The sequence below is a fragment of the Lepidochelys kempii genome, chromosome 1 (assembly GCF_965140285.1).
Source record: "Lepidochelys kempii isolate rLepKem1 chromosome 1, rLepKem1.hap1, whole genome shotgun sequence".
NCBI classification, from domain to species: domain Eukaryota; kingdom Metazoa; phylum Chordata; order Testudines; family Cheloniidae; genus Lepidochelys; species Lepidochelys kempii.
The window spans coordinates 262,753,261-262,777,415 of record NC_136380.1 but is presented as its reverse complement, the minus strand read 5'-3'; the positions used below and the strand labels follow the sequence as shown (position 1 = coordinate 262,777,415).

The 24,155-nt window shown below is 43.1% G+C and overlaps 1 protein-coding gene across 1 annotated transcript in view; it reads left to right on the top strand.

Annotated features, from left to right (window-relative positions):
- LOC140904910 (suppressor of cytokine signaling 1) overlaps nt 1-22,309 on the top strand; it is a 28,968-nt gene extending 6,659 nt beyond the window's left edge. Inside the window, exon 2 of the mRNA XM_073327269.2 lies at nt 17,893-22,309. Coding sequence (XP_073183370.1) covers nt 17,959-18,471 — 513 coding nt within the window. The 5' untranslated portion in view covers nt 17,893-17,958 and the 3' untranslated portion in view covers nt 18,472-22,309. The remainder of the gene's footprint in view (nt 1-17,892) is intronic.
- The last annotated feature ends 1,846 nt before the right edge of the window (nt 22,310-24,155 follow it).

Genomic DNA, 24,155 nt, shown 5'->3' with positions numbered 1-24,155 from the left:
GATGCTTAGCACAATTAATATTAGCAAGGGGGAAGGAACAAAAGTCAGAATAGGAAAAGAACAGGTTAAAGAATATTTAGATAAGTTAGATGTATTCAAGTCAGCAGGGCCTGATGAAATTCATGCTAGGGTATGACCTCGCTGAAGCAATCTCGGAACCATTAGCAATTATCTTTGAGAATTCATGGAGGACCAGGGAGGTCCCAGAGGAGGGAGAAGGGAAAACAGGGAACTAAGAGGACCCAGGGAATTATAGACCAGTCAGCCTAACTTGGATACCTGGAAATATACTGGAACAAATTATTAACCAATCAACTTGTAAACACCTAGGCCCAGATTTTTAAAGGTATTTAGGCATTGTTGTGCTCAGCATTGCATTGCAATGCCTAACTGATTTAGGAACCTAAATCTCATTTTCAAAAAGGATTTCAAAGGTCAATGAGATTTAAGCCCCCTAAGTGCCTAAGTCCCTTTGAAATGATATTTAGGCTCCTAAATCAGATAGGCGTTGCAGTGCCTAAATGTCTTAAAAAATCTGAGCCTTAGAAGAGAGTAGGGCGATAAATAATAGCCAATAGTCAAGAACAAATCACGCCAAACCAACCTCATTTTCTCCTTTGATGGGGTTACTGGCCTAGTGGATAGGGAGGAAACCGTAGACATGATGTATCTTGATTTTAGTAAGGCTTTTGACACAGTCCCACATGATATTGCCCTAGTTTGCTTATGAGAGTTTGGTCTAGATGAAGTACTATGAGGTGGGTACACAAATGGTTGAAAGACCATACTCAAATAGTATTTATCAGTGGTTCACTGTTGAACTGGGAGGGCATATCTAGTGTGGTCCCACGGGGGTCAATCTTGGGTCTGGTACTTTTCAATGTTTTCATTAATTACTTGGTTAATGGAATGGAAAGTATGCTTATAAAATTTGCAGAGGACACCAAGCACTTTGGAGGACAGATTAGAATTCAAAATGCCTTGACAAATTAGAGCAGCGGTTCTCAGACTTCATTGCACAGCGAGCCCCTTCTGACAACAAAAATTACTACATGACTCCAGGAGGGAGGGCTGAAGCCTGAGCACACCCATGCCCCTCTGCCGCAGGCAGGTGGGGCCAAAGCCAAATCCCAAGGGCTTCAGCCCCGGGTGGGAGGCCTGTATCCTGAGCCTTGCTGCGCAGGGCTGAAGCCCTTGGGCTTCAGCTTTGGCCTCACGCGGTGGAGCTCAGGCTTCAGTCCCAGACCCCAGCAAGACTAAGCCAGCCTTGGTGACCCCATTAAAACAGGGTCCCGACCCATAGTTTGAGAACCGCTGAATTAGAGAATTGGTCTGAAATTAACAAGATGAAATTCAGTAACTATAAGTGGAAGGTACCACACTTAGAAAAAATAAAATACACAACTACAAAATGGGGAATAACTGGATAGGTGATACTACTGCTGCAAAGGCCTGGGGGGTGACAGTGGATCACAAATTGAACACGATCCAACAATGTGATGGAGGTGCAAAAAAGGCTAATATGATTCTGGGGTGTATTAACAGGCGTGTCATATGTAAGATACGGGTCGTAATTGTTCTGCTCTATTCAGCACCAAAGAGGTCACAGGTGGGGTGTGTGTCCAGTTTCGGTCACGACCCTTTAAGAAACTGGGAAGAGTCTAGAGGAGAGCAACAAAAATGATAAAAGGTTGAGAAAGGTTTCCTCCTGACCTGTGAGGAAAGATTAAAAAAATTCAGCATGTTTGGCCTTGAGAAAAGGAGACCCCAGGGGAACCTGATAATAGCCCTTAACGTGGTTGCAGTGTGTTGTCGAGGATGGTGGTCAATTGTTCTTCATGTCCATGAAAGGTAGAATAAGAAGTAATCTGCTTCATTTGCAACAAAAGAGATTTAGGTTCGATATTAGGAAAAACTTGCTTAACTATCCTTATTGTTAGAACTGGAACCAAGGGAGGATGCAGAATCCCTGTCATTGGAGGTATTTAAGCACTGATTAGACAAACAGCTGTCAGGGATGGTCTCGGATGGTTTACTTGCCCCTACCTTGGTGTGGTGGCTGGACTAGATTATCTCTCAAGCTCCCTTGCAGCCCTACATTTCTATGATTCTGCCTTATTTTTGATCAGATCCATCTATTAATTCAGTTTGGGGCCTTTCTTAAACCAAAGATGTCTGGCACAACTGGTCCTTGTTTATTATGTATTGTGAATAAGTGTCCAAAAATGACCAAGATGAGACCTTTCAAACTCATTTACAGCCATGACCAAACACAGGATTTGAACCCAAGTCTCCAGAAGAGAAAGTTTTAAGAAGGTATAATCAATAACTACTTTGAATCCTAGGTTATATCCAGTTGTTCTGTATCAGAATCATAATAGTTCAGTTCTTGTAAACTAGCTTAAATGAGCAAAAGGTGTTGATTTTTGTGTGTGTTATTTAATGGCAAAATTTGCTTGCATTTCATTTAATGGCAACATTTGCTGTGTTGTCTTTGGAGAGTGCACAGCTGCCCCTTTAAAGCGTGTTCATTTTCCTTTCCTTTGGTGGAGAGATGAAAAAGTCAGTATGCACTTCACAGGAAATGAAGTATGATACAAATTTGCAGACTGCACATTTCCAAGAACTACTCTCAAGGTATTTCGGTAACGCTCATTTTCTGTGTTCCCCCTTCCTGCCCTCCCCTCAACAGTTCTCTTATGCTCTCTCATACTCATAAACATATGTAACATACTATATAGAGGATCAACTTTCCATGGTTAAAGTTGCAACCAGGTTCCGTTCGCTTTGTATTACCTCCCTGAGAATTTTTGTTAGCAAAATTGGGTTAGATCAAAAATTACCAGGTTTACTCTGAAGGCTTTTCTGCAAACCTGATCTCAAATTTTGATTTGTCCAACACTTTGTGATTCTCTAGCTCAAAAACAGCTTGTTACTACTCTGTCGTACTTTCCACATAATTAAATCATTTTGAAAACTTATGTCCCACCTATAGTTGAAGAAAATAGATTATAATTAAGCAAATTTACTCAAATTATATTTAATTGTAATTGTTGTAGGCCCCTGTTCTTGCAGTTTGAACTGCATAGGGTGGGACGCTTCCATGAGCATGCAGTCTTACTGAAGTCAGTGGGGTTCTACACAGGGGCATGGATCTGCCCTTGAGGAGCCAGTTGCAGGACTGGGGCCATAGTGTATATGTGTGCTCTTACACTTTTGGAGAGAGCAGTAATGGTTCTCCTATTCATCAGTGTAACAGAGATTTTCCCTTATTCTCAAATGGTAGAGGTCTCTGCTTTTGGCCCTAAAGGAACAGTGTTCTAGCTCCAGTTTTAGACTTAGTCACTAATTTAGTAATTGTGTGCATATTTCTCAGCCTTCCAAGGCCCACATACAGGAGACAATGTGTGACCAGGAACCAAAGTGAGGAGGACGCAAATATATGAACGCAAGAAACTGAAAGTACTGCGGGATTTATCCCTTTAATGTAAATGACTTTCAATAACATCAGCTTCATGATTATTTTTGTTGTAAGCAACTTTTGAAAGTAAGTGATGGGACACCAGATTTGTGTGGAATGTAATGTACAACAGGACTGAAGTAAGTGCTGCCCCTCAAAATGTTGGAGAGGCCTGATTGTGTTTTTGTTTGTAACAACTGATTCACTGGAGAATGGTACATAACTTTCTTTTTACGATAGTATGAAGAAAAGTTGTCTAAGTTATTGATATAGAGCTATTCAGTAGCAACTCCGTAATTGAGATTGAAATAGGGAGCCTTTATAAGCCCTGTATTCACTTCCTTAACTTTGCAAAGGAAAAGTATGTTTGTGATCATTATCACAGTACACTGGAATTCTTACGGGAAGTTTGAATGTTTAAGTGATGGTTGCTTAAAAGTGACACTTAAAAATCACTCACTGTGGAGCCTCTGGTCTGCTCTACTTTAAAATCACTTGATTTTAAAACTTCCAAATAGCTAAATACTATTAAACCAGGGCATAAACTGACCAATAAAATTTTTGTTACCAAAAAAAAGGCACAAAAATTGGCCCTATGGATTGGAATGGTGAGGTGTGCTTTATGAAATCTTCCCAGACTGATGGGTATTTAATAGGGTTTGTGCAGGACAAGCAATGAAGAAATGAGAATGTTGGGGACTGCGCCAAAAAAAAAAGGATGCATGGGGAGAGCAGTTCTTCTGTCAGTTTTAAAAAAAAGAACAGGAGTACTTGTGGCACCTTAGAGACTAACCAATTTATTTGAGCATAAGCTTTCGTGAGCTACAGCTCACTTCATCGGATGCTCACGAAAGCTTATGCTCAAATAAATTGGTTAGTCTCTAAGGTGCCACAAGTCCTCCTTTTCTTTTTGCGGATACAGACTAACACGGCTGTTACTCTGAAACCTGTCAGTTTTAAGTTTACCTTTCAGCTTCATTGACTGTCCTCTTCTTGTTGCATTATGAGAGCGTATATAAAGAACTGCCTCATTGATTTTATACCTTCATTGTCTTGATATTTCCTTCATGCCCCTTCTCACCTGTCTCTTCTAAACAGTGCTAGTCTTTTCTGTCCCTCTTCTTCTGGAAGTTTTTCTGTGCCTTTTCATCCCCGGTCTCTGAACTCCCCTCTATCTCTTCTGTATCCTTTTTGATCAGAATTGAACACAGTATTCCAGGTGAGCGGTGAGGGCACATTATTGACTTTCTTAATGTCATTACATCCTCATTTTTATTTTCCATTCCATTTATTATGCATCCTAGCACTTTGGTTTGCTTTTCTGACTGCCTCTGCACATCAAGCAGATGCTTTTTTCATTGAGCTGCCTACAGTGGGGGTGGGCAAACTACGGCCCAGGGGCCACATCTGGCCCGTCAGACATTTTAATCCGGTCCTCAAGCTCCCGCCTGGGAGCAGAGTCAGGGGCTTGCCCCACTCCACAAATGCTGGGGCTCCCGAAAGCAGTGGCATGTCCCCACTCTGGCTCCTATGCGCAGGGGCAGCCAGGGGGCTCCACATGCTGCTCCTGCCCCAAGCGCCACCCCTGCAGCTCCCATTGGCCGGGAACCACAGTTAATGGGAGCTGCAGGGGAGGTGCCTGCAGACAGGGCAGCACACAGAGCCACCCGGCCAGAGCCTGCACCTCTGACCCCCTCCCACACCCTGACCCCCTGCCCCAGCCCTGATCCCCCTCCCGCCCTCCAAACCCCTCGGTCCAAGCCCAGAGCACTCTCCTGCACCCCCAGCCCCATCCCAGAACCTGCATCCCCAGGGGGAGCCCTTCCACTCCCACCCCCGCAGCCCCGCCCCAGCCCAGAGCCTCCTCCCACACCCTGAACTCCTCATTTCTGGCCCCACCTCAGAACCTGGACCCCCAGCTGGAGCCGTCACCCCCTCCCGCACCCCAACCCACAATTTCATGAGCATTCATGGCCCGCCATACAATTTCCATACCCACATGTGGCCCTCGGGCCAAAAAGTTTGCCCACCCCTGGTCTACAGTGTTGTCCAGATCTTTCCTGAGTTAGTACAATTAATTTAGAATCCTGTAAGTTGTATGAGTAGTTCAGATTTTTCCTACAAACATGCATTACCTTGCATTTATCAACACTGAATTTAATCTGACCTTGTGTCGCCAATTTACCTAGCTTTGATTGTTCCTTCTGAAGTTCCTCTCTTCTGTGGTTTTAACTAACCTAAATAATGTTGTCATCTGTACTGTTTGCCACCCCACTGTTCACCTGCTTTTCCAGATAATTAATAAATATATTAAACGGTATGAAACCTTGTGGCATGAGGCTAACTGCTGTTAACCTTTTCCCATATTGCAAACTGACCACTTATTCCTACTCTTTGTTTTCTGTCTTTGCCTGTCTGTAATCGGTGATGATATACTTTAACGCTCACCCCATGACTGCTTTATTTTCAGAAGTAGCCTCTGGTGAGCGACTTTAACCAAAACTTTTTAAAAGTTAAAATAAATTATGTCAACTGGTTCTCCTTTATCCACTATCTTGTTGACATAGAATTGCAATAGATTTCTCAATAAATTTATCTGCTACTGAAATGAGGCTTACTCTTCTGTAGTAGTGCCTTTTAAAAAAGATAATATTTGCTATCTTCCGATCCTTTGATAGAGTAGCTGATTTTACTGAGATTGCCTGTTTTTGTTTGCAGCTGGTTCCTCCGCTAGTTCCTTCAGCATCCTTGGGTGTAGACCATCTGGTCCTCATGACTTGTTTTAATTTTAATCAGTTTGTCTCAGCATCTCCTCCCTTGATACCTTAATGTCTGATAGTGCCTAACCGTAATAACTGGAAAAGAATAGATCTGGGGGAGGGATCTCTTTTACATCCTTGATAGTGAAGACTGATGCATTTAGCTTTTCAGCAATGTCCTTATTCTCTTTAATTGTGCCTTTTACTTACTAGGAGTCTAGTAGACCTGATTATTTTCTCACAAGTTTCCTGCTTCTGATCTACGGAAAACACTTTTGTTTTTATATATCTCTTTGCTATTTGCTGACCCAATCTCATCGTAGCTACCCTAATCTCAGTGTACATATTGCCTTCTGTAGTTTATTGGCTTCACTAGGGTTAGATGCCATCTTCTTAACGATTACTTAGATTGTGAGCACACTGGGGTAGGAGCCATCTTTTTGTTGCATGTTTAGTACATTGCCTAGCATTGTGGGGTCCTGATCAGTGACGGGGGCTTTTTGGTGCTACCACAATACAAATAATACCTGTTTGGCTTGAGTGGCCTCTTGAACCTTGCTTTTTAGCCATTTTGGTTCCCTTCTTGCTTCCTTGTTTGTTTAGGGGGTTGTATACTTTTGTGACTGTATTAGGGTTGCTTACAGGGTGGATAAAAATCCATTTTTTTTATTTAAATCAGATTTTTTTGACAAAATGCTTTTTGAGGAAAAAACCCATCTAAAGATAGTTTTAATTAAGATACGTTATAGCTCAAAAGATATCTCATCATGGAATAGGGATTATAAATTCTAATTCTATTGTATGAGACAATATAGTCATGTAATGTTTGAGAAAAGTTTTGTAAATGAGTTCCAATAGTTCATGAATTAGGGACCCAGTTTTATGGGGTTCCAGGGGCTTCTGTATAGGTTATTTAGGTTAATCTTTCTATCTACCCAATGGGACTCAGTGTTCAGTCTAGAAGGATACCATCAGAGATGCTTAGTTTTGCAGTACTCAAACTGTGGATTTGTGTCTCCAGAGGTAACATGCTTGTTAACAGCAAAAAATATTTTAAATAAATAAATAATATATAGAGGTGAGAAATAACAGACCTCAACTCTATTGTCCCTCTGCAAATTTGTGTACACAGAGTCAATCCTTTACCTCTCTCGAAAAGTGCAAATTTCAAAAAGTTCAATGAATAGAAGATTGTTGGGGGCAGAATAGCTCTGGATAAGGAGAAGAAGTCTGGAGATAAATGTGAGAAGCGAGGGACATATGCTTGTTTTGTTAAAATATTATATGTTTGCTGTTGAAGAAAAAAAATCCAGAATACTTATCTTTGTTGTTTTAGTTAAATAAAACAATTTAAATGTCTGTCTGGTGGTAATCTCTTCCTAATACAGCAAGGCAAGAAACCCCTCCAAATATTAATGAATGACCTGTTGAATTGGAGATAGTTTACCTCCCAATGACTTCGTAACTATCTGCTTCAATTACCTTTGGTAAATGAAATAACCAAACAATCATTCATTTTCTGATATAGCTATAAAACTAATCTGAAAAGTTTTCAAAATAAATCACTGTTTAAAAACGTATAGTGTGTACCTTCTAAAAATGAAACCTACATCTATCTCTGAGTTGCGAAGAATATGTATTAAGGTTATAACAACCAACAAGAATGGTTTTATGTAGAAAACCATGATTAAATTGAGTCTTCCTGACTAGTGATTTAAATCATGATTTATATCAATTTGATTTAAATCAAATCCACCCTGGTTGCTTAAGTAACCTCTATGGTGACTTTGACTTTCAGGGCTTTTTTTTCAGCTTCCTTTTCATGGAGAGGGCAGGTGGACAGGAATTCCCCTTTCTAACGCTTAGTGTGTCAATGCAATTTTTTTATATGCTCCCTCCTTTGAGGATATTGAACTTAATTATATTGTGATCCCTAATACTTAGGGGCCTAACTATTGTTTCTTCTTCAATCCACTCCTGTGGGTTACTTAGGACTAAGTTAAGGATATCCTCTCTTCCTGTGTGCTTGTAGGACTAACTGTTCCAAGAAGCGACTATTTAAATGTCAAGAAATTTTCTCTTAACCTTTCCCATTGTAACACTTGACCAGTTTTGCACCTGGGTAGTTGAAACTGTGTGTTATGACTAGTTACCTCTTAGATCTCCCTCAGCACCATTCACTCAATATCCTTTTTCTGATCAGTGGGCCAGTCGTCTCACCACGCTGAAACCACTAACAGCCTGTTACTTCTCCAGAAGTTATTTCTGTGGTCTCAAGCTGGCACAGCAGCAACTGAGCCCCCAGTGAGATGGGGACGGTGCCTGCATGGGGTTGGAGTAAAGAGGATTGAGCTGCGTCAGGGAAAAGAGAAGGAGAAGGGGGTTGAGGAGAGTCTGGCAGTCAGAGGGCAGGTGAATGGACGTAAGTGATGTTATTCATAAAAGTACTGCACTGGGGATAGGGGTGAGACCAAGGGAAAATGCACTGCTGCACATGCCTTGGTCTGAGTGTGTTGTCTGTTAGTGTTCTATTCGGATCTGTGGTGGTTACATTATGACAGACAGACAGACAGACACACACAATTGGCAACCCTTCCAGATTTATAAAGTGGTTTGGGGCCCTGCTATGAGAGGTCTACTGGAAACTCTGTACCAGGAGGGAGCCAACTTCTCCCCAAAATGTTAGTTAATTCTGTGCCGTCCCACCCCACATCTATCCATCCTCCACCCCGTCCCACATCTGCCCCTTACCCCTCAATGCACCTCTGCTTCTCCTGCATCTCCAGTGGCTCTTCACCCCCTCTACCAGGCCTCGGGGGGAGCTACAATGGAGTCCCCTCTCACCTTCCCCAGGACTGGGGCACGGGGCAGCTCCAGAGCTTATTCTTCCCCCCTCCACCTTCCCAGGCCTGATGTTGCAGAGAGAGATGGGAAGAGGAGGAAGAAGCTGACGTTTTTCAGTGGAGAGAGGGGGAGCTAAGCCACCCTGAGCTTCTAGGTTGTTTCTGCTTCCTCCTCCTCCCTCCACTCCTGCAGGAACGGGTGTCAGCTGCTCCTCCCCCCACCCTCCATCCTCCACCAAAAACTTCCCTGTGCTCCCAAGTGAAGGGGGAAGAGCTATTTTCTTCCTGCTGCAGCTCTGTCAGCTGCTCTTCCCCAGGGGGTGGGAAAGACAGCCAGTCAGAGCAGTTTTCGTCCAGGCAGCGCTGAAATTTGTGTGAAGGTTGGAGCTTCTTGCATCACAAGATAAAATCGCGATTTTGGCAACACTGCAGCTGGCCAACTACCAGAAAAGGCAGGCTTGTTAGCCAGAAAGGCAAGCAACAATTCAGTTTTTTAGTCAGACTCGAGTAGGCTAAGTAGCAGCTGTTAAAGTCTCCTAAACTTAGCATCAGCCAATATGGCTGCTGCAAAACAGTTTTGATTTTTTAAGAGGGAGAAAAATAATTCCAAGCTGTAGGCCAGAGTTAAGTAGTCCAAAGGAAATTATTTTTGCCAGAAAGGCAAGTGATAATTAAATTAGACAACTAAACCAGAGCAGGTTTGTAGTAACTAAACTGGAACTGGTTACTTACAGCTCTTGCAAAACATGTTTTGGCTTTTAGGAGAGCGATGGCCTCTCTGGTATTTTGCAGTTGCAGGGTTGTAATGAACCCGGCTGTAGCTGCTAGAGCAAAGCAGCTTAATGAAAAGCTTTCTGATAAGAGTAATCCTTTTGCAAGGTCTGTAGAATTGATTCCTTCCCTGTACATGATCGTTCTGCTGCTGATATATAATGCATGGAAGCAGGAAATGTCACTCTCTCTACATGTGGCTTCTGTTACTAGATTGCAATATAAGGAGAGCTATACATTTGCTTCCTTGCTAAACACTAGTTGTACAGTTAGTAGATGCAATTTCAGTTTTGAGTTTTTCAAATGCCCCGTAACTTGCCAATCATAATGGCCTTAACCAACAAACAATAAATAAATGGCCTCATTCTTGAATCAACCTATGTTTATAACCACAGAGTGAACAACAGAGAAAGGGCAGGCCTAAGACTTTGCAACTGTCTTAAAGAAATGAATGGCAGTTAACATTGTTAGCATAACAGTAACACCACCTTTAGCTACGTGCAAACCTCTCTGTGTACTATGCAGCCTAGGTTTGTTTGTGTCCATCCGCTCTCCATCAACCTTGGTTGGGTCTCAGTTGTGTTAGTGCTGGTGTGGACAAAGGAGATACTACAGTATTGTGGTAACAGCTTAAATAAGGTTAGCATTATGTATAAGTATAAGTAGGGGCATAGCGAGCAGATCGAGGGACGTGATCTTTCCCCTCTATTCGACATTGGTGAGGCCTCATCTGGAGTACTGTGTCCAGTTTTGGGCCCCACACTACAAGAAGGATGTGGATAAATTGGAGAGAGTCCAGCGAAGGGCAACAAAAATGATTAGGGGTCTGGAACATATGACTTATGAGGAGAGGCTGAGGGGACTGGGATTGTTTAGTCTGCAGAAGAGAAGAATGAGGGGGGATTTGATAGCTGCTTTCAACTACCTGAGAGGTGGTTCCAGAGAGGATGGTTCTAGACTATTCTCAGTGGTAGAAGAGGACAGGACAAGGAGTAATGGTCTCAAGTTGCAGTGGGGGAGGTTTAGGTTGGATATTAGGAAAAACTTTTTCACTAGGAGGGTGGTGAAACACTGGAATGCGTTACCTAGGGAGGTGGTAGAATTTCCTTCCTTTGACGTTTTTAAGGTCAGGCTTGACAAAGCCCTGGCTGGGATGATTTAATTGGGGATTGGTCCTGCTTTGAGCAGGGGGTTGGACTAGATGACCTCCTGAGGTCCCTTCCAACCCTGATATTCTATGATTCTATGATTAATGTGGATGGAGCGTGTGGTAACCATTAAAGTATACAGCCCTTCACTTGGCTCATTCCAGATTGGACTCCCTTCCAGCTTCACTCTTGGGCTCTCTATTGGAACGCTCCTCACCCTCTCTCTGCCACCATCTTGCATGACTCATGATACACTTTTATGGGATCCAATTATAACCCTTGCTGCTGATACAAAAATGCAAGCTCAGCATTCTGACTGGACTTCAGATTGCATGAAATACTTTGTAATGGATTGCCATGCTCCAGGGGACTTCTGGGATACCTCCTGGGCAGCAGAGAATTTCCCCAGTGGGTTGTGGGAGTGTGATCCCCTCCTCCCATAAATATATTGAGGCCTTTCAGAATTGCCCAGAGTTCAGCCTGGAGCTGCTCTGGGAACTCCAGAATAGATACCCAGAAAGCACTGCAGCTACACTGATTGTGTAGCACTAGTGCGGACATGAAGCAGAACTACAAATCAGCTAAATACACCTCTTTTGTATGGGTGCACTTCATGGCGTGGACTATAAACATTGCAAAGCAGTCCAGTTAAATAGAAACAATGAAACTCCATAGTGTAGACAAGGTCTTAGGGAAGTGCCTCAGAAATATGTATAGAAAGCTAGGTTTATTTTTCTGCCTGTTGATGAATCCACTAACGGGTCTGTAGCTGAGCAAGTCATTGTACATTGTATTTTTGGGACGTGTGCTCTCTTTGCTGACATAGCAGCCTTGGTAACCGGGCCAGCAGAAGGAATAAAAGACAGCTCTAGAGGTTGTGGGAATCAAGGCAGAAGAGCTCAAATCAAAATCGATTTGAGCTGCATTCAGATGGTTCAGTAGTGAATAAGGGCTGTTCAAATGGCATACAGAACAAATTTAGACAAGATGCTTCTCATGTTAGGCACTGTATCAGTCACCACTTCGAGCTTGTTGTGGGAAGCATAATCTTTGAGATCCTGAACAATTTTTAAAATTAGTTTGAAGACACTTTCGGTTTTCACTATTTAAATTCCAAAAGACAATGACCATCTCAAAGCTCTTCCTGATGCCTCTGAGGCAACTGAGAGCTATTTTGGAGGTATTCACCATGTACACTGGGTTGCTAGTCAGGCCAGAGCATTGTAGGCACTGATAATCAAGATATCATTTGACTGTCGCCAAGTGACATACCCTGGGTACAATCCAGACTAATGAGTAGTTGTGTCACCCCTGCCCTCTAACCTGGGGTGCCCTTTACAATGCTTTGCTGCTGTAGCCTCCAGTTTGGACTGCTCACAAACACTCTCCAGAATGCAAGTCACTCCCAGCTATGTCTGTGTGTGCTGCAACCAGCCAACCACATCTGGGCTCTTGCCAGCCTTGGTTATGCAGGGTGACCCCAACCCACCACAGGTTCTAGAGTTTCTCCCAGAAATGTATGTCCTGTACTGTCTAAAAAAGCTAATGTCGTCTTGGGATGCATCAGGAGAGGTATTTCCAGTAGGGATAAGGAGGTTTTAGTACCGTTATATAAGGCACTGGTGAGACCTCACCTGGAATACTGTGTGCAGTTCTGGTCTCCCATGTTTAAGAAGGATGGATTCAAACTGGAACAGGTACAGAGAAGGGCTACTAGGATGATCCGAGGAATGGAAAACTTGTCTTATGAAAGGAGACTCAGGGAGCTTGGCTTGTTTAGCCTAACTAAAAGAAGGTTGAGGGGAGATATGATTGCTCTCTATAAATATATCAGAGGGATAAATACCAGAGAGGGAGAGGAATTATTTAAACTCAGTACCAATGTGGACACAAGAACAAATGGATATAAACTGGCCTCTAGGAAATTTAGATTAGAAATTAGACGAAGGTTTCTAACCATCAGAGGAGTGAAGTTTTGGAATAGCCTTCCGAGGGAAGTAGTGGGGGCAAAAGATCTATCTTGCTTTAAGATTAAACTCGATAAGTTTATGGAGGAGATGGTATGATGGGATAACATGGTTTTGGTAATTAAATATTCATGGTAAATAGGCCCAATGGCCTGTGATGGGTTTTTAGATGGGGTAAGATCCAAGTTACCGGGAAAGAATTTTCTGTAGTATCTGGCTGATGAATCTTGCCCATATGCTCAGGGTTTAGCTGATCGCCATATTTGGGGTCGGGAAGGAATTTTCCTCCAGGGCAGATTGGAAGGCCCTGGAGGTTTTTCGCCTTCCTCTGTAGCATGGGGCACGGGTCACTTGCTGGAGGATTCTCTGCTCCTTGAGGTCTTCAAACTACAATTTGAGGACTTCAATAGCACAGATATAGGTGTGAGGTCTTTGTTAGGAGTGGTGGGTGAAATTCTGTGGCCTGCATTGTGCAGGAGGTCAGACTAGATGATCATAATGGTCCCTTCTGGCCTAAATATCTATGAATCTATGAATAAAAATTATATAAAGTCAAGTATCAGCGGGGTAGCCATGTTAGTCTGGATCTGTAAAAGCGGCAAAGAGTCTAGAAGGTGCCACAGGACTAACAGACATATTGGAGCATAAGCTTTCATGGGTGAATACCCACTTCGTCGGATTTCCGACCAAGTGCATATTCGCCCACGAAGGCTTATCTGACCAAGTGCGTATTCACCCATGAAGGCTTATCCGATGAAGTGGGTATTCACCCACGAAGGCTTATGCTCCAATACGTCTGTTAGTCTATAAGGTGCCACAGGACTCTTTGCCGGTATATAAAGTCAGTTATTCCTTTAATAGAAATAATATGCACACAGCTTGCCACCTCAAATGGAGTTTCCCAGACACTTCAGTTCAAACACACTGAATTAGATAAAACAATATAACAAGTTAATTAACTACAGAGAGATTTTAAGTGAGTACAAGAAATGGGGCATAAAAGTCAGAAATGGTTGCAAGAAAAATAAAGATAAAATGTCACCGGTGCCTAACGTAACAAACTCTGTCAAATTCAAAGCAAGGATTTCTCACCACATGCTTTCAGTAGTCTTAGTGACCAAACTTAAGTATGGACCCCTTCTCCAGTTGAATTGCTGCTTCCTTTGTCCCTTCTGGTACAGTGAATCGATTGGGCAGAGAGAGGAGGTGGGTCCATTGGGGTATCTGCCCCTTCTTTTTACATCCTGTCCCCCCTTTGAGAAGCATTTCCAGCTGGGAGCAAGGTGACAGGCAGTCTGTGTGGAAGGGAACTCCATGCTGTTTCTTTGCCAAGATGTAGATATTTTTGCCTCTGCACCCCTTTTCCCTGCCAAAGAATGGCCACTTCCCAGGTAATGGTCCATCAGCCTTGTTCACACCTGGCTGAGGCATCAGCTTGTCCTTCACCTCTGAGGAACTGGTTTGGCCATTCCCAAGACTTCTCTGGAAAACATACTTTTAGGCTATGTCTACACCAGAGACCTTACAGCAGCACAGCTGTACCAAGGCAGCCGCAACGCTGTAAGATCTCCTGTCAAGCCGCTCTATGCCGACGGGAGAGAGCTCTCCTGTTGTCAACATAATTAAATCACCCCCATCAAGCGGCGGTAGCTATGTCGTCAGGAGAGCGTCTCCCACCAACATAGCGCTGTCTGCAGCGGCGCTTCTGTCAGTGCAGCTTGTGTCGCTGCGGGGGCTGGGGGGGGAGGTTTCACACCCCTGAGTGACATAAGTTATACTGACAAAAGTACTAGTGTAGTCATAGTCTTAGTAATGATCTCAGCTTACGTCTGTAACTTCACATGTAACGCTGCTACGTGCATTTTGCCACGATGTTATTTATCAGCAGATTGGGTTTTTAAGTGATCTCTCACAAGGTATACTTTGTACAAAGATGATTACAGTCATGTGTAAGGTGTGGACATGGGTACATTCCGTCACACATCATTTGAAATGTACTGCAGAGCATGAGTCTGGACTGATATAGATCAAGATGGGCAAACTTGGGACCCGCTGTATTTCGCTGATGGACTTGCTCACCAGTTTGACTGATGTCTCTTACTTTTCAAGGTGAGAAGCTATTCTTACTTGAGGCTTTGCAAAAGTTAGGAAGTGCTGTGCTGGAACTCTTGGAAATGGATAGTCCTGGGCCTTATGTCCAAAAGCTTATCCTGATGGATGGCAAATTGAAAGAGGTAAGCATTTTGGGGAGTTTGGATGTAAAGGTGCAGAAAAATCAGATCTATATGCGTGAAGCTGCAATTTTCTTTGCTTTACAACCTGTACCCTTGAGGTCACATGTCGTAGCTGAGCTGACTTTGCTAAACTGCTATTTGGAGGTCTTGATTTGGCCAAAGGGAACGCAATTGAAAGAAGTGAGGTTCTGGCCTTGCCTCCTCAACTCAATGCTGTAGCTACATCCTGGGAAGCAAACAGTGGTAGTAATACATTTCTATAGTACCTTTGATTTCAAAGCACTTTACAGACTGGGTATATCCATTTAAGTGTGTGTGTGTGTGTTTACTTTGTCTCCTCTGTGGTGGTGAGTTCTTATAATGCAATTTTGACTATATTATTTGCTTTTTGCCCATTGATCAATCTCCTCTGGGATTTATTCTGACATTCCAAATCTCCGAAGCAGCTTCCAACAGCTGACTTTATTTAATAAATAAATAAAAATCAACCTGCCAGTGGCTGACTTCTTATCCTCCCTCTCCCCCACCAATAAAAGTGGAATTTCGTTCCCAAAATGACACACAGCTGAGGTGCAGGATAGATAATCAGTCCTGTACCAGTGATGGGTTAAAGATTCTGGATTTCACACGCTTTCAGGACTAAAAAGTGAATCTTTCTCCCACTGTAAAAGTTTCCCAATGAGAGATCAGATGGTAAAGTCACAGTTCTATATCTAGAAAAGTTCCCTTTGTTACTGCCACGGGTGGTGGTGCTGTGTCATTGTTAACCACAGTGAGAAACATTAGTGGGAAAAAGGCTAGCGAAGATGGGGCCTTAGTGGGCCAGTGTCCACATCCCCAAAACCACCACGACAACTGGCCGTAGTCCTTTGTTGGTAGATTCAGCAGAAGGACAATGGACGATGGAGACTGAACTCCTGTACCCTCCTCCAAAGCCCACTCTTAGGTAAGGAGTAAGACCTGTTAGCAGGGCCATGTGAAACAAGCTTGGCTCCTGCTGCCTGTGTTATACCTTTTCCCCCTGCTGGAGGACTTCAGGCTACATAGCAGTCAATCTGGTACAAGTACCAAACTAAATAAATTAAAGGAGGGTTCAAAATAATCAGCAAATTGAGTGATGTGATTAGCTGAGCTTTAGAACAGTGACTACTGTAGCAGGCTTCACGGGGGTTATGTTGGGGTTTGGCTTGCCTGACCAGTCTGAGGGAATGGAAAATCCCTGTCTTTTGACTGAAGGAACATGGACGTTGGTTTTTGTTGCTGTAGTACTGTGGTATGCCTGAGATAAGCTATGAAGTTTCCCAAGGTGAAGTAAGAGGAAACTGAAGCATGTCTCTTCCCCAGTGCATAGGCTGCTTGGGGGCAATTCAGTCTGCTCGCATGCTTGCCTTCTCCCTCTCATTTTCTGTCAGAAAAAGAGAGAGTGACTGGGTTAATGGAGCACGTCAGAGGATTGAGGGCAAGGTTTTGGCGGTGAGTTACTGACTCGTATGCCTGGGGAAGTGGTATGTAACAGCTCAGACTTCTCATACAGAACAAGCCTCTGGCTCAGGCTGTGGTTTTTATGTTTATATATGTGTATGTGTGTGTATATATATATATACAAACACACACACACACAGTATATATATATATATTTTATAATTGTAATAACTTAGATGGATTGATGTCTGCAGCAGCGGGCGGGTGCAGGAATCAACACTGCTAAATATAGGGAACCTGATAGGAACACAGAAACAGAAAGAGACCATGACAGTGAGAAAGAGAAGTATTCTTATTCCAGTGGCAGAAGGAGTAACAAGCAGACAATTAAAAATAGATTATCAGGATATAACTTGTTAGGGCAGAAGCATATGATCTGGAATTATTCAACAGGATTCATGGAGCACAGGGGAGAAACACCCCAGAGGCTGTGATACAGGAGACTCTCAATGGTAAGGGGCTGGGGTTGGGGAGAGGATCACTACTTGGACTCCAACCGTACCTAGCCGTATAAATGGGATTAAAATCTAACTCATGGTGATTCTGACCCACATGCTCAGGGTTAAAAAGATCATCAAATATGGGAGGTAGGTTAAATTCCTGCCTACACAGGGCATATTTTTGGGGACTGGGGCAGAGAGCTTCACCTTCTTCTGTTGTATTGAGCAGGGCTATTCTATAATTCAGTCACTGATTACAGGGGCTTGTGGGTATTGGTGGGAATCAGTCCTTCCCGGCTCCTGTTTCTTCATAGCCATATTGGTCCTCGAAGAAGAAAGTGGAGGCAGATATGAAAAATCCTTTGATCAGCCATTAAATGATAATGAACAAGATTATTTCCTGGCAAGGAAAGATCCCATCTTCAGACCTACGGTTATTCTCTAACTTGTGGGAATGTGTTGGGAAATTCCCAGCAGTGTGCTTTATTAGATTAAGATAGTCTGCCAAGGGATGTGGTGAAAGCCCCTTTGCTGGAGTCATTTAAGACTAGAGTAAGCAGATTGTTATAAGGAATAATCCTGCATTGGCTGAGGTGAGAGCCAGGGTGGAGAGAGTATGAGTTACTGAACAATTTTTTTATCACTGATTTCTGCAGCTGTATAAATTCTGTGTACCTTTTCCTCCCATTAATGTCCTTGCTCCCCAGTTTTCTTTGTATGAAACTTTATCCAATTAGAAAGACACTAAAACTCCTATCTGCCTGCCTCACTTTCATTCTCTTCTCCAGGCTGGATGCAAAGAAGAAAGTGTATTAAAGATAACATCTTTCTGGGATCCATGGGCCCTTTGAGAGATGATCAGAGGGAGGCCGGATGATCTACTGAAGGCACACAAGAACCTTTCTGTTCCACAAAGTCAGCATCGGAGCACTCCCCACCCTCCAGCTCCATCCAGGTTACCCACTCATTACCGGGCCTTCCGCAGCTGTGAGTGGGAGGTAGTGGAGCGATCGCTCAATATCCTGCAGGCCAGTGGCTTCTACTGGGGTCCCTTACCTGTGAGTGAAGCACACGCCAAGCTACAGCAGGAGCCGGTAGGGACCTATCTGGTGCGGGACAGCTCACAGGGGAACTGCCTCTTCAGTGTGAGTGTTCGGATGCCAGAAGGCCCAGTCAGCCTCCGGATCTCCTTCCGGGAGGGCTACTTCTGGCTGAAGGACTGGTTCTCGGACTGTGTAGTTAAGCTGCTGGAGATGGTGGTGGCAGGAACCCAGGCCAACCCCCTCTACTGTGATGAAATGGGGGAAACCCCCTTGGTGTTCTCCAAACCCCTCTGCAGGAACCACAGGGTTGTGCCCAAGTTGTAGGAACTTTGCTGTCAAAGCCTGGGAGCTTACAATGAGAAAAGGGAGGAAGGTCAGAGATTGGAAGAGGTACATGGGAGGGGCAGTTACTTTTCAGTGTGGAAAGGAACAAGGCATAATATCACCTGGAATGCACTGCCTATGCAGAGAGGGAGACAGCTGCATACATGTGGCAGGCAAAACTGAGCGTGTGTGACACACTAACTGAATGTGCCACTGCTGTTGGATTATACTGGGGTACGGGTGTGGGGGGGTAGCTTAAACCTGCTGACTATGGGAGCCATGTCCTCCTGAGGTAAAGGTGTGTAGCTTTTCCCTGTGGCAGAGTAGAACTGCCACAATCCAGCACTTTTTATTCCAGTTGTGATGCATAAGCTTCAGAAACACAGGCATTGCCTGTCCTCCCAGCACACCCGTCTTCTCCCTGTATTCCAAAGTGCCTAAGCTATTTCTTGCGGAAAAATCTCTCCTCGTGGAAAGGTCCAGTTGAATTTCAAAGACTTTGACAAGCTCCGATTCAATGTCATCAGGAATTGTACACTGATCTCTGATACCAAAGCAACTTGTGTGTGTGTGTGTGTTGAGAGAGAGAGAGAGAAAGATTTCACAACCAGCAGCCTTCACTTCCCTGCACCATGGAAATACATAACATGCTACTGCAGAAATACAAGAAATGACTGTCTAATATTTGCACTGGAGGAAACAGTTGTAGGCATGTGTAATAATACAGTCCCACCAGCTTCTGCATCACTTGTATTGGAAGCTGGACTGCATAGCAGCTGGGCTATACTCTAGTGGGATGATAATATATTTCAGCCAACTAAGTCTTGGTTTGGAGAGTCCATTCTGCTATTGATTGTATGAGCAGATGTGTCTAAAGCACCATAACGTGCGGTCATCTGGCAGTATGCTGCTGCCCCCTGCAGATCATCATTAAAGGAATACTCTAAAAAGTTAGGCTTTTGTCTAAAAGGGATGGAGGAATGGTTTATAAAACTTACTACTAATAAAAATGTTTTCAAAATGTCTTTGAAAGGAGCTTTCAAAAATGTAATAATTCTCCTGCAGTGCTGGAAAACCAAACAAACTAGCATTGGGCCAGTACATAAAAATCAAAGGTTCACTGGCCATGCTGAGTGAAGTGAAAAACAAAACAAGGATTAGTTAGGAACAGTACATTTCATTTCTGGTTTTTTTTAGTGTGTTAATCTAAAATATAGGTACCACAAAGAGGACAGTGTCTCAATATATAAGGTCTAGATTTCAAATATTGTATTTGTATTGCATTGAATAGTACGCTAGGTGCCTCAAAGAACAGCTAGTTATACAAGGCCCGGACGCAAAGAATACACATTATAAATGTCACAGCTGGTGAGGGTGAGAATGGGCATGGGGATTAGACAGAATTATGAAAATAAGGTCTGATAAAGATTGGGTTCATCTGAGTGACATCAGCATTTAAGCGGTGTCCCTAAAAATGTACCTATGAAAACAGATGTTTCTGTGCACAGATGGCATTGTGAGTGTGTAACTTCAACATGTGGATTTCTGTGTAACTTCAGAGCAAATGTTTGAAAATTTGGTCCATAACTTGTATTGGAACAGTTTCCTTTTAAAAGAGAAACCAACTTAAATTGCCTCAGTAGCAGATACAAAGTTAAATAACCAAGTCTGTGTTGACAAGTAGACTGTATGTTCTTGGTACCTTTTGAGGTACATCTCTTCTCTTTTTAATGTCTCAGAGGCAAGGTGTTCCTCTGATTAATAGCTTACTTTTTTTTTTTCAGCACTAGCTCGAAATGGCAAGAGTCCTAGGCTGCTGCCCACTTCAAAGTGAAAAGAGGAACTAGGCCCTGCCCCAGGCCCTACAAGGATTTTTTAAAAAGAAACTTATTCAGTGAAATTGGCATGACAAGCTCCTCAACAGCACAACCAAAGTACTCTGTCATACCGCAGGTGGGACTGATGGCAAAGTAGATGGAGAGGCAGGTGGGTCAACAGGAGGCAGTCAATGACCGCAGTATTTTGTGCCATTTTAAACTTCTTCATCAGTGTTCCCAGTCTGTAGGCGAAGCCTCAGACACTCTATTTCTGTGCATTGCTGCAGAACCACTGCCTCTGAGCTCCCTCCTCAACCATGAATGCCACCTGCCTGCCCAGTGCTGTGCGTTCCCTTACTCACCTCATCTCTGGAAGACAGGTGGGATGTAGTCCTCTCTACCTACGTGGTATTTCACTCCCCTCCTTTGCCCCACTGCAAATGCAACACCTGAAGTGTGCTGGCTGCCTTCCTCTATTTACTCCATGCACTAGGAAAAGGAACTGACTTATTTCTTCAGAGTTCACAGCTGTGCTCAGGAATGGCTCTGTTTTACAATGGTTGTGTAACACACTGAGGGAAGAGCTATCTCATGCCATTGCTTTGACCCAGCTGTGAACTGTTCTTATCCGATTGTTTGGCCTAAAAATGAGCACCTTGGGTTGTGTAGCTAACAGCTCTTGAATCATTCCATTGTTAATGGCCACGATTGCTCTATTTGAAAATTACATTAAGGATAAATAAAATACTCTAGCTCCTAATAGAAGGATCTTTTAGTTAGTTTTAATGTTCGTGCTTTATACCTAAACCACACAGCACATGCTTAACACTCTATTATAAATAGCTTAATCGGTGCACACCCCATAGGAAATTGGTTTGAGCTCTATGAATGACAACTAATATATAAGTGCTAAGTATTTTTTATTATTAATGTCTAAAACAAGGATGATACGCATGTCTGTCCCAATTAATACAAAGACAAAGGTCTCTCAGAACACAGCGTGGGACAAAGAAACCAATTTTGGGAGAACTATGGTGTGGAAACGTATTGTGGCAATTTGGGTGTAAAGGGTTTTGGAGATGGTGCTTTCCCTCCCCAGGATTATAGAAAAACTTTTTAAAACTTCTGGAAAAACATGGACTAAGTAAGTAAAACCATAACTGTTTGCTTGTGGGAGCGTTTAAATGTCTGTCTGTCTCTCTCTCTCTCTCTCTCTGTAAAGTGTGTTCTGTTAAGAAGGATTTTGCTGCTGACACTCAGTGGGAGATATTTCTGTAAGACGCATTGAATGTAGATTTGTCTATCCCCACCCCAAGAAGGAGAAAACATCTCCTGACATGTACCCTAGTGCCTCTTTGGATGTCTGCAGGTCTGTAATTTCTTTATAGTAGTCTCGTTATCTACTACCCTCAAAACCCTGTTCAGGGAGTAGGAAAGCAAGGTTGGTTCAGGTTTCTGACTGGCACACCTCAGTTTGCTGAGGCAATTATACAAACGCACATATGGATTTTTAATGTGTTCTTGCTAATGGTAAAAGTTTAAAGTTGATTGAACTCATAAGAGGTTCTGTGTATCAAGCCTTAAAGTGCTCAAGTTTTAATCCCAAACAAAGCATAAGAAACTGGAAGTTCCTAACGGATGGGATTACTAACCTGGCTCTCACCAGCTCTCTTAATAATGCTCTTGAGTCTTAACCAGTCACGTTGTAATTTTCCCAGAGTCCTTGGCTGAAATTTGTTAGTTGTCTCCCAGTGTGCACATGTGCAGCAGAGGACCCCCCCCCCCCCAGCTGATGGCTTTTATGTTATTACTACCTCTGAGAAAAGAGTCTGTGTTCATTATGAACCCCCCTCACCAGATCAAACTCCACCTAGAAACACTGAGTGTACACAAACCCCCACATCTTATATATTGCATAGCATTAGGCATGATGAATGTTCAGATTCCTGAATGGCCCCCCTATGTTATCAGAATTCCAAATATAATTTTCCCTACACATGCAATAATGTCTCAGATTTGACCTCTCACGATGTTACCAAAACTGTATGTTTGCATTGGTATTCCTTGTAATTTGCTAGAATTGATAATTTACAAGGATAAACTCAGGTACTAGACTGTATTGACTTCTTCAGTTTAGTTTAGTTTACACCAAATATACCAGTTCCTTGGATGTATAACCCCATTAGTGTTGTATACTTGTATACTTGTATACGTAGACTGATGGAATCTTCTGTTTGTGTCATGTAATTGCCTTACAGGAAGAGGGGACACATTAGGGAGGATGTGGAAAGGAGAGAATAGGTGTCATAAAGAAAGACAAAAAAGGGAGCTGAGACAGCCATTCTGACTCACGATTCCCTTCTGGAGAGTTGTCTGAGCTTTCAGGCCACTACACCTAGTAGCACTATTGTCAGAAAAATCTAATTTTGATTCAAGCTAAATAGTTGAGTTCCAAATGTGACTTCTCTTGAATTTGTTCAGACGGGAAGGAACTGGATAGCACAAAAGAATTGCAGATGTGACTCCCAGCCCTTTACCTCTGTCACTGATTTGAGTCCAGGTCCAGGTCTGTAGTGACCTAAAGTTGTTACCATCTGCTTTTCTGAACTGAGATGTGGGGGTTTCAGTCTAGTTCCTAGTAGACAAGCATGGAAATAGGCTGGGGGAAAATCATATTGCCTGGGATGGACAGACAGTCAAGCTTCCTATCTGTTAGACCAGGACAACAAGGGATGCTGGTGGCAGGCTGAGTAATTTCAGGAGCAGCAGCTTTGATCTGTGCCAGTCAGAGGGGAGAAGAACGGGCCTAATTAATGTCAGCCACAGTAAAGCTAGACAGCTTTACAAACGTGTGGAGGAAAAAGGAGAATGCCTTGTCAATGGTTTGCTCTCAAAATGCACTAATGCATCAGATCCAGAATAAAATGACAGCACATGCATGTTTTAACAAAGCTTTTAGCCGCCTGCTTTTCAGGATATTGTTCTTGGTGGTGATATCTTAGATTTTGGCTTGATCCAGATCTCATTGAATCACTGGAAGGACTATCACTGATTTCAATGATCTTTGGATCAGGTGCACTTTGCAATAAGACAGTCCTGGTAGAAAGTGGGTTTTCCATCATACATTTAATCAAAACAAGCCCACACTGCCACTGTTATAAATAACAAATTGTGCTTGTGGAATTGATGGAGTTATACATGAATAGCTCTCATGTAGATGTTTTTCAATCCCCTCAGGCTATTCTCTTCTGGCTTTAAGGGTGGGAGAGGACCTGGAGCAAAACATGGACATGGTAACATTTTCAGAAATGTCCAAGTGACTTAGGCTCCAAAGTCCATTAGGATATGTCTTTCCCAAGGAAAATGTAGGCCCTAAAAACTAGAGAACAGAAGTGGGAAGCCTGGGCATAATATTCCAAGACAGAACAAGTGCAATTCAGAGAAAAGTCTTCAGCCAATCACATCAGGACCAGTATTTCAGTGTAACTTACTCAAGAGAATGAGTCCACAATCTGGAAACTGGACAACCACATTTTCTAGTCAGGCAACCAGCTTTTGAAATCTTATCTGCCTGTGGCCAACTGAACAGAATTTTTTCCCCAGCCTGTGTACACATCAGGCAACTCATAATCACAGATGGCAGTTAACGACCCCACTCTTGATAGTCCAGTAGAGAGGCCAAGGATTGAATGGGCCACTGAAACCCAGCTTCCCTAGAGGTGGCCCTTTACATCAATGCTGAGGCATAGTGGTGCGGGGATACAGGGTGCGGGAGGGGGGTGGGGCTTAGAACAGCTACTGTACAGGTTGAGCTATACCTGGTTGGGCATAGAGAAGATTCCTGCACCAATTCACTTAAAAGATAAG